At 54.2% G+C, this 10,798-nt stretch overlaps 1 protein-coding gene across 7 annotated transcripts in view; it reads left to right on the top strand.

Moving 5' to 3' along the window:
• The first annotated feature begins 832 nt into the window (after positions 1-832).
• Positions 833-10,798, top strand: part of ACOX3 (acyl-CoA oxidase 3, pristanoyl) — a 49,329-nt gene continuing 39,363 nt past the window's right edge. For all 7 annotated transcript variants that reach the window (XR_011567313.1, XR_011567312.1, XR_011567314.1 and 4 more), the window contains exons 1-6: positions 833-989; positions 4,679-4,838; positions 5,141-5,374; positions 6,383-6,457; positions 6,960-7,049; positions 9,933-10,076. Coding sequence is in view for 4 of the 7 variants with exons in the window: in XM_070791880.1 (XP_070647981.1) it covers positions 4,695-4,838; positions 5,141-5,374; positions 6,383-6,457; positions 6,960-7,049; positions 9,933-10,076 (687 nt within the window). In the remaining 3 variants the exon portion in view is untranslated. The remainder of the gene's footprint in view (positions 990-4,678; positions 4,839-5,140; positions 5,375-6,382; positions 6,458-6,959; positions 7,050-9,932; positions 10,077-10,798) is intronic.

Here is a 10,798-nt window from a genome sequence, read left to right as displayed (position 1 = left end):
TCCATATAGTCAAGGCTATGGTTTTCCCAGTGGTCATGTATGGATGTGAGGGTTGGACCATAAAGAAAGCTGAACACCAAAGAATTGATGCTTTTGAACTGTGGTGTTGGAGAAGACTCTTGAGAGTCCCTTGGACTGCAAGGAGATCCAACCAGTCCATCCTAAAGGAAATCAGTCCTGAATATTCATTGGAAGGACTGATATTGAAACTGAAACTCCAATACTTTGGCCACCTCATGCGAAGAGTTGACTCATTTGAAAAGACCCTGATTCTGGGAGGGATTGGGGTCAGAGGAGAAGGGGACGACAGAGGATGAGATGGCTGGATGGCATCACCAACTCGATGGGCGTGAGTCTGAGTGAACTTCGGGAGTTGGTGATGGATAGGGAGGCCTGGTGTGCTGCAGTCCATGGGGTCACAAAGAGTGGGACAGGACTGAGCGACTGAAATGACTGAGTGACTGACCCACTTCAGTATTCTGGCCTGGAGAATTCCAAAGAATTCCTGGAGAAGGGAAAGGCTACCAGCTCCTCCAGTCTTCTTGGGTTTCCCTGCTGGCTCAGCTGGTAAAGAATCCTCCTGCAAAGCGGGAGAGCTGGGTTCCATCCCTGGGTTGGGAAAATCCCCTGGAAAAGGGAAAGGCTACCCACTCCAGTATTCTGGCCCGGAGAATTCTGGCCTGGTTGCAAAGAGTCGGAAAGGACTGAGCGACTTTCAGTTTCATTTTCCAGCAGCCTGGGCTCGCCCAGGCGTCCTGCGTTTCCTGGGTAACAGGGCGCAGCGGGGGCCGCGATGACGTCAGGCCCGGGGACGACCCGGAAGGCTTGCCTGCGGCTGCGCGCGCGCGCGCCCTCTCCTGCCTCTAGGGTCTGGGTGGATCTCCACCGGACCAACGTTGGGAGCCTGTGGTGTGTTCGCTGGGCCCTGCGGTGGCCGTGATCGTAGAGTCTGGCGACATCTGAAGGTCCAGTCCGCCTTTGCCCAGAGGGTACGCGGGGGCGGCGCGTGCAATGGTTGGGGTGGGGTGGGGGCCCAACCGCGTCTTCTTGCTGAACTGCTGGGCTCAGAGGCTGCGAGGGTCGGCGGCCGGGCGGGTAAACCCGCGAGATGTATCGAGGAGTTCAGACACTTGTCCCCTGAGGTCAGGGGACAGCTGTCACCTAGCGGCGGGAGCATGGTCGGGTCTGCATGTTAGGGCCCCTTCTGAAATTGTCTGAAAGCGACTGTTGCGCCCCCCAAATGGTATAGATGCCTCCCCCGCCCCAAATGGTATAGACGTTCCCTCCGTGCCTGGAACTGCTCTAGGTGCCCCGGTGAGTGGTAACAGCCTTCTGGCCATGCAGGATCAGCTTTGCCCGTGTTTCACCACCCCAGGCAGGTGCAGTGACTTTGCCGAGTTGGCGCCACGCCTAAGCTCTGTAGCTGGGATCTGGCGCCAGGCGTCTGGCTTCAGATGCCTGTGTGTAGGATCATGCAGTGATGTCGGCGGCTGCAGGTGGCTTTTGAAGGCTTAGGATTCTGGAGTTTGGACCGAGGTCGTTAAGGCCCTGCACAATCAACTGACACATTGACCTTTACACCTGGAAAGTGAGAGTACAGATTGTGCTGGGGTTCCTAGTATCTGGGAGTCCGCTGCTCCACCCACACTCAGTATTTGCTCAATACCTGGAGGTTGTTGTAAGATTTCTTGGGCTCAAAGAGAAAGGATAGGATTTGTTCAGTATTAGAGAGGAGCAGTGAGGGAGGGGCTTGGTAACTAACTGGTTTCTGGGACGGGGCGGGGGGCGGGGCGGGGAGAGAACTTGAGGGCTGGCACTTGGGTTTATACATCAACTAACTGTATAAAAAATGTTTTATAGTTTTCTGAGTATAAGTTTTACACTTCTTTTGTTGAATTTATTTCCAAGTATTTTTATTATTTTTGATGCTGTCATAGATACAATTGTTTTCTTAATTTCATTTTTGAGTTGTTTACCGTTAGTGTATAGAAATCAGCTGAGTTTTGCTCCCTGATCTTGTCCCCTGCAAACTGGCTAGACTGATTTATTAATTCTAATAGTTTTTTAGTGGATTCCTTAGGAATTTCTGTACAAAATCATGTCATCTGCAGAGAGAGATAGGTTTCTAATCTGGATGCCTTTTATATCATTTCTTGCTTAATTGCATTGGCTAGCACCTCTGGTACAGTGTTGACTGGAAGTGGTAGAGTGGACATCCTTGTCTTGTTCCTAATTTTAGGGGAAAGGCATTCAATCTTTTATATTTAAGGACAAGGATAGCTAGAGGGTTTTCGTAGATGTCTTTTATCAGGTTCAATAGTTTTATCAAAGTATTTCTAGTTTGTTGAGTTTTTATCATGAAAGGGTGCCTGGTTCTGTCTCATGCTTTTCTTCATCTGTTGATATGATCATGTACTTTTTGTCTATCTGTTTTGTTGATATGCTGTATTACATGAACTCATTTTCAAATGTTGAGTCAACCTTACATTCCTGGGATATATTTCACGTGGTGGTGATATATAATCTTTTAATATGTTGCTGGATTCACTTTGCAAGGTTTTTTGAGGATTTTTACTTTTATATTCACGAGGGATATTAGTCTGCAGTTTTCTTGTCATACCTTTGGTTTGGTTTCAATGTAATGCTGGCTTAATGGAGCACTTTATAGGTGTGTTCCCTCCTCTTCTATTTTTTTTTTTTTTGTAAGAGTGCATAAATTTTAATTTTTCTTCTTTAAATATTTGGTAGAATTCACATTGGAAGCCCTCTGGCTTTTCTTTGTGGGTGTTGATTCCTAATTCAGTCTCATCTTCATGGATCCGATCACGTGTTTCGTTTCTCCTTCAGTGTCGTCTTTATGGATCCGATCACGTGTTCCATTTCTCCATGAGTCAGTTTTGGTAGATTGTGTCTTTCTGGGAACTTGTCAGTTTCACGGAAGTTATCTAACTTATTGGCATACAGTTCATAGTATTCCCTTAGAATCCTTTTTATTTCTTTAAGGTTGGTAGTAATAGTCCATCTTTGGTCCCTCAAGTTAATAATTTGTGTTTTCCCTCTTTTTTTTTTACTGGGTCAATCAAGCTAAAAGTCTGTCAATCTTGTCAGTCTTTTCAATGAACCAACGTTTGTTTTTGTCCATTTTCTGATTTCTAGTCCATACACTTTGCTCTAATCTTTTGTCTGTTTCCTTTCTGCTTGCTCTGGATTTAGTCTGTGGTTCTTTCTCAGCATCTTTTTAAAAAATATATATATATATACACTCATTTTTGGTTGTGCGTCTCTTAGTTGCGGCATTTGGGATCTAGCTCCCTGACTGGGAATTGAACCCATTTTCCTTACACCAGGAGCACGGAGTCTTAGCCACTGGACCGCCAGGGAAGTTCTCTCAGCATCTTAAAGTGGTTGCTAAAGAGCTTGCCCAGGGCTTGTGTTCTGCAGAGTTCAGATCCTCTTCTGCCACTTCTCAGTGGTGGGAGCTTGCAAAAGACAGCGAGCTTCTCTGAACTGGGGTTCTTGCATCTTTTGAGAGGGACAATAGTTCTCGGCCCACAGTTTAAGGGATGAAATAAGCTTCTGTCTGTTGAGGGCACAGTCACTTTCACACAAAATGAAAAAGTCACTCAGTCGTGTCCGACTCTTTGCGATTTCATGGACTGTCGCCCGCCAGGCTTCAGATGGAGTTCTCTAGGCCAGAATACTGGAGTGGGTGGCCATTCCCTCCTCCAGGTGATCTTCCCAACCCAGGGTTGGAATCCATTCCCTTCTCCAGGGGATCTTTCTAGCCCAGGGATCGAACCCAGGTCTCTTGCACTGCAGGTGGATTCTTTATTGTCTGAGCCACCAGGGAGGCCCTCTGACACACATGCAGGTCTTCAAATGTGCCCTGCGGATCTTTCCCCTCTCGCCCAGAAGACACAAGGTTCTCACCAGCAAGAGGGACCACTTTTCCATCGTGTGCCAACAGTGTTGACCGTCATGCTCAGAGTTCGACCTCCCAGACTATCCTAATGTTTAACTACAGGATGTAAATGTTCTCATGAACCTTAAAGAGTTGCCCTGGGGGTCCAAGCCAGGACTCTGCTCTCCGGGTGTGTCTCTAGGTCTCTTTGTTCACAAGCCCCTCCCATCCCTGCCTTCATTGACCCAGACACTTGAAAAGGAGCTAGTCTGCTCAGTGAATTCCAGAATGATCCTTTGGTCACGAGAGCTAGGTTGCTTTGTTAGTGGGGATCCAGATGCTTCTGTGTCAAGCAGAGTGACAGACTCTGCAGACGCCCCCCGCCCAGGTGGGCTCAAGGGGACTCCAGGGGTGTGGCTGGAGCAGGCCGGCCAGCACTGGCTGGACTCCGGGCTGAGGCTTCCCAGGCTGCGGGGCTGGTGGCCCTGGGCCGGTGAGGCGTCCTCTGGCCATGCTGAGAGCTTCACGGCCCCGGCCACAGGGCTGCCCTTTGCCCCCGTCTGACTCCTGGTCACCTCAGTGCAGGAGCGGAACCCAGAGCACGCGCCTCACTCCCCCTCCTGGGAGAGTGGACGCCAGCTGTGCAGGGCCGTTCCAGCTGCCCTCCCTTTATGATCAGAGCTTGTCTGTCTGTCTTTCACATCTCGCGGCATGTCTGCCCTTGTTGGTGATGGCGTGAGAAGGACACGCACTGACTTGGGTTGCGTGTCTGCACAGGTGGTGGCTGGGAGTGATGGCGCCCCTCAGGGAGAGCAGCGGTGACCCCGTGCTGCCGGACCCGCCCCAGGGGCCCCTGCACGTGGCCCGCGCCCGCGCTTCATTCCCCTGGAAGGAGCTGGCGCTGTTCTGGGAGGGCGAAGACACGCTGCGCTTCAAGGTGAGGCTGGGCTGGTGGCCGCTGGGCGCCTCGCTGGCACGCGGGGACGGGGCTCTGTTGGGCTTCTGGTTCATCTGCAGAAAGATGGAGCCCGGAATGAATGGACACAGGCTGGGCTTCCTAAGCCTGGTGCTCTCTGCTCTCCCCTGAGAAGCCCTCTCATCTCTGTCCCTCTGTTTCTGGGTTAGACTGCCCACCAGAGGCAGCCCGTGGCCTTGAGGAAACCATATAAGTCAGAGCTTAGTGAAAAAATTCTGTATTTTGCCTCCAAATCTGCTATTCCCCGCCTGCCGCATTTCCAGAAAGCCATCTTCTCGGCTCTGGAGAACGACCCCCTCTTCGCCCATCCCCGTGGCAGCCGGCTCTCGGTGGAGAAGTACCAGGAGCTGAACTTCCTGCGCTGTAAGAGGGTCTTCGAGTACGACTTCCTCCCCGTCGGGGACATGCTGGACAGCCTGCCGAGGGTCCTGGCACTGATCGAATGCCTGGGCATGTACGACTGGTCCCTGGCCGTCAAGTTCTTCCTGCATGTGCTGGTGAGTCATCCCGGGAGAGGGGAGGAGTGGAGAGGGGGCCGCTCTCACCCCGTGCCCCGGGGCTGAACAGTGCTCTGTCCTCTGGACCTGAGATACACTTGGGAGTTGCCTTTGTGGTTCCTGGTTGGCAGCGTTTGCCCGCTTTGTGAGACTTAATGCATTTGGGAAGTGTTCATTTAAAGAGATTTCTAGAAAATGATAAAGGAAACGAGACAGAGGGACTTCCCTGCTGGTCCAGTGGCTAAGACTCCGCGTTCTCAGTGCATGGGGCCCTGAGTCTCATGGCTGGTCAGAAACTAGATTCCCGCAAGCCGCAACTAAGAGTTTGCGTGCTGCACCGAAATAAAGAAAGAAAAAGAGAGAGAGAAAAAAGAAATTTTATGCAAAACAAAAGCAGAGATGAAAATACGTAGGTAGACCTTGTGACTTGTAATGAGAAGCCCAGTTTTTCTCAGCTGTTTATGCAGACTTGCACACGTCAGTCCTTGAATGATGCATTGCGGTTAAAACTCCATAGAAATAGCAGCTCTGGGACTTTTATAAATGGAAGGAAGGGAAGGAGGGAAAATAGGTCAAAGGTGAGGTCTGTGTTTCCGCCTCTTCGATATGCGGGGGGAGATGAACTTGGGAAGGTGGTGTCGTCTACATGCTGTCTGAAGGAAAGGTGGGCTCACCTTGCCCATCCCACACTCTCGCCCCCCACCCAACTCCCACCTCCTTGCTGTTCACGGACTATCTCCTGGTCCTGTTCAGCGCGTGTTAATGGCTTGCAACAAGGACCTGGGTCTCGTGACTCCGTGAGCTCAAGGCCAGGCAGCTGAGTCCAGGGGCTGTCCTGGGCCGTGGACCCCAGTGCTGCTTTGTCTTGGAAGCTGGAGCTCTTGCTGGGGGCTGGTGTGGTGCCGGGGGTGTGGTGTTTGTGTGTGTCGGGGTGGGGAGTAGGGTAAAGTCCCAGGGTGGCAGCAGCCTTAGCTTCCCCCTGTTTCCATGGTGATGTTGTATTTTCAGACTTTCGGATCGGCCATTTACAGCTCTGGTTCTGAACGGCACCTCAAGTACCTTCCAAAGATCTTCAGTTTGGAGGTTAGCTGGCGCTCGTGGGTGACCTCGGGTCCTGTTATGTGTTCTTCCTGGAGATGTGTGGAGAGGGCACCCTGCCGCAGAGGGTCTCCAGGTGGGGGGCCGCTCCTCCTTTCATGCTGTTCTGGGGCTGCTCACCAAATAGTTCATGCTGTTCTTTCCCAAACTGGGGTGTGCTGGATTCCCAGCACGATAGGAGCTGAGCTTTTTCTTATCGAGGAAGCGCCTTCCTTTTCTTCTGACGCCTGAGAGCTGCTCTCAGCCACTGTGCTGACTTAGAGAGACCCCAGCAGCCCACCTGCCAGCTGCCCTCCCGGGCGGGAGCTGCAGCCAGCATCTCGCACAGCAGGCTGGCTCAGTGAGCCCGCTGGGCATCAGGCAGGAAATGGAGACTTGGGGCTTTGCTTGGTGGTCTAGGCCGTAAAGGAAGCCTGGTGGCAGGGTCCCTCCAGGAAGGTGCAGAGAGGACCTTTTCACCTGACCTCATTTTGTGTTTCCATGCTAGATTTTTGGATGTTTTGCTCTGACGGAAGTGAGTCATGGGAGTAACACCAAGGGCATACGCACGACTGCTCACTACGACCCCAGCACCCAGGTAGGTGATACTCGCCCTTCTGTCTCCAGGCTTCGAGCATGTGAAACATGGTGTTGTCACATAATTAGACCAAGAAACCTGGCTCTTGCCTAAGTGCACACCGAGATCCATCACGTTGTGAACAGTAGAGCGTAGGAGATAAAGGCTGTGAGCGGTGAAACCTGGTCATACCTGGAAGCCGCTGCGGTTTGGATTGGGCTAGGACGTGGAAGCCTGAGGGCGCAGCTGTCTTTCTATAAAATCTGTTTGTTTACCAGGTTTGTTTGCGTGTGATTAGGGAGCGGTGCCCGCTGCTCTCGTTTTATAGAACAAACAAGGAAGGTTCGACTTGACCCTCGTCCGTCTCTAGCAGCCTGTCTGGTGCCAGGCTCTCTGAACAGCAGCCCAGCCCCTCTGGTCCTGGGGCCACTCCTGCACCCGTGGGCTCTCCGTGGCACCTGTGTGGTTGGCCCCCCTCCCTGCGCTGTGCACTGAAGGCTGCTCTGTGCAGGCTCGCTCCTTAGTGCCGTGGGGACCCGGCAGTCCTCGGGGAGGGTGCTCTAGAGGAGGCCCGTCCATCGGACCTGGCAGTCCTCGGGGAGGGAACACGTATTCTGTGAGCAGACAGGAGCGTGGTGTGTCGGCTGCTCTGTGCTCTGGAGGGCAGCGGGGGGCGGGGGAGAGGGCGGGGCGTGCGGGGGACCTGTGGCTTCTGCCGCTCCCCGTCCTGCAGCCCCTCTCCCATCACTGGTGTCGGGCTCCTCGGCCCCCACCTCTCCCAGATGGCCACATCCTCCTGCCCCTTCCTCACGGGTCCAGTGTCTGCGGCCCTTCCCCCAACTGGTCCATGTGGTTTTGCCGAGTTGCATGCAGCAGGGTGAAGCCCTGCCCCGTGTGTCTGCTCACCATGAGTTTATTCATGGGACAGGTGGGCTGTGTGTACTGGGGGCACTGTGGGCAGGGGGCTCAAGAGGATGAACCTGAGAAGCCCCTGGAAGAACAGGGGCGGTGGGGGCATGGGTCGCAGTGTGCGCCCTGCAGGCTGCTGGGGGTGCCTGGGAGCAGAGGCAGGGGTCCGCCACACCCCAGGGGCTGAGAGCGAGGTGTGTGGCCTCTTGGTATCCTTGTTGTTCAGTCGCTCAGTCGTGTCCGACTCTGTGACCCCACGGACTGCAGCACGCCCGGCCTCCCTGTCCATCACCAACTCCCGGAGCGTGCTCAAACTCATGTCCATTGAGTCAGTGATGCCATCCAACCATCTCATCCTCTGTCGTCCCCTTCTCCTCCTGCCTTGAATCTTTCCCAGCATCAGAGTCTTTTCCAGCAAGTCAGCTCTTTGCATCAGGCGGCCAAAGTATTGGAGCTTCAGCTTCAGTATCAGTCCTTCCAATGAGTATTCAGGGTTGATTTCCTTTAGGGTTCACTGCCTTGATCTCCGGAGAAGGCAATGGCACCCCACTCCAGTACTCTTGCCTGGAAAACCCCGTGGATGGAGGAGCCTGGTAGGCTGCATGCAGTTCAAGGGGTCGCCAAGAGTCGGACATGACTGAGCGACTTCACTGTTACTTTTCACTTTCGTGCACTGGAGAAAGAAATGGCAACCCACTCCAGTATTCTTGACTGGAGAATCCCTGGGATGGGGCAGCCTGGTGGGCTGCCTTCTATGGGGTCATACAGAGTTGGACACGACTGAAGTGACTTAGCAGCAGTAGCCCAGCAGCCTTGATCTCCTTGCAGTCCAAGGGACTGTTGTTTAAGCCATGAGATCTCTTTATATGCACCCGGGTCTTTCTGGCTCTCAGCCTTTCTTTTCGCTCAGCTCGCTGGTGTCCCTGGGCTCTCAGTGCTGGGCTAGGGGATGGGGAGGCCCTTCCTGACTCTGCAGAGGGAGGGTGGTACCTCCATGGCCTCGGGGCCTGGGTGAAACTCAGTTACCTGTGAGGCTGTTGCTTCTGACTCTCCTCCTCTTGGCGTTGGTCCTTAAATGAAGATCAGCTGAGGTTAGGAGCCCCGAGCCTCCCGCAGGCTGTTTGCTGAGCACCCTACTGTGTACTCAGCACTGCTGCTAGAGATAGCTCCTGGCCACTAACATGCCGGTGGGACTCTTATGCTGGAGGGGAGACGCAGTCCTGTCACCAGCGGGGAGAAACTGGCTGGGCCAGGGGCTGTGGGGCAGGGATGGGATGGGACCGGCATGACCCATCCCACCTGGGAGTGTCACTACCCAATGTCACTTCTGTTGAGTGACAAGAAGGAGATGCAGCGTCTCGATGGCGAGGAGAGAGCAGTGGTGTGCGCTCGAGGGAGCCAGCTGGCTGGGTGACGCCCACAAGCAGGTGGGACCTCCCTGGGGGCAGGCCTCAGCCCTGCTTCCCTCTGCTCCCTGCTGCCTCCCCAAGCCCCGGGCTGTGTCCTCAGGGGACCTGTCCCCTCCTGTCTGTTCCTTCTTTAATTCCTGTGCGCATCCACCCTGTGCTCCTGGACTCCCGGGGAGCTTGTTGGGGGACAGACAGGGTGGGCAAAGGAGCCAAACTTGGCGAATTGGCAGTGGGTGGGGGATGTAGGCAGGCGTGAAGCCAAGGAGGGGACCCCCGCCCCAATCTGTGCTTGGGGAAGGCTCGCTGAACGGTGAACTCGACTGGGGCGTTGGCAGCTTGGAGCTTTACGTGTGCTTTACTATTCGCATGTTGGTCATCGTCTTCCACAGGGAGGCTCTTCTTTAAGCCATAAGGCCCAGCATATGCTTTTTTTTTTTAAATGGGGTTCCCCTTGCCACACGGAAATAACCTTCCATCAGCTCTTACCTATACCTCCAAGGTTTCGAACAGAGAAGACTGAACGTGTCAAAGAGATGAAGACTCCAGTGTGCGGCAGTCTCTAACGTCCATTTTTTCCCTCGTGCAGGAATTCATCATCCATTCCCCCGATTTTGAAGCTGCCAAATTCTGGGTTGGCAACATGGGCAAGACCGCTACCCACGCAGTGGTGTTTGCTCAGCTGTACACGCCGGGGGGCCAGTGCCACGGGCTGCACCCCTTTCTCGTCCAGGTAGGGGCAGGTTTCACCCCTGGGGTGGGGAGGTCTGGCCACGTCCAGAGATGTTTTTATCACAGCTGGGGGCAGGGGCGCTTCTGGCATTTCGGGGTGCAGACGCATGGTGCATACAGGTCAACACCCTGGAGCGCACAGGATACCCGCCCCCCCGCCCCCAGGAAGAACGATCAGCCCCATATGTGAGGTGCTGCCTCTGAGAAACCCCAACTCCAAGCTCATCTCGGGGAGAGCCTCCATCCTGCTGGATGGCAATGCCCAGGCTCTAGCAGCGGTCTGAGGGGCTGCAGAAGTTCCGAGATGAAGGCTGACTTGGGGGTTTTCGTGTAGCCCCCTCCCAGGTCACAAATAGAGCCCTGGCTGTTGGGGGTGCCTGGGACAGCCAGCTGGCCTGTCCCCCGCTGCCCAGGGCGGCTGCAGCGTCCACAGGCCTGGGTTGACTGGATACCGAATGAAACCCGGCTCCCGCCATCCCCAAACCCGTTCTGACATGTCTATTCTCTGAGACTGCTCTGACGGTGGGGAGGCTCTCGCGAGAGAAGAGGTGGGGAGGCTCTCGCGAGAGGAGAATTCGCGTCACGTACAAAGGCTTCCCAGGCGGTGCAGCAGTAAGGGGTCCGTCTGCCAGTGCCGGAGACGCAGGAGACACGGGTTGGATCCCTGGGTCGGGAAGCAACGGCAACCCACTCCATTATTCTTGGCTGGAAAATTCCAAGCAT

Source organism: Bos indicus, chromosome 6 (assembly GCF_029378745.1).
Source record: "Bos indicus isolate NIAB-ARS_2022 breed Sahiwal x Tharparkar chromosome 6, NIAB-ARS_B.indTharparkar_mat_pri_1.0, whole genome shotgun sequence".
NCBI lineage: Eukaryota > Metazoa > Chordata > Mammalia > Artiodactyla > Bovidae > Bos > Bos indicus.
Note: the sequence above shows the minus strand (reverse complement) of the source record. Positions and strands in the feature narration are given on the sequence as shown.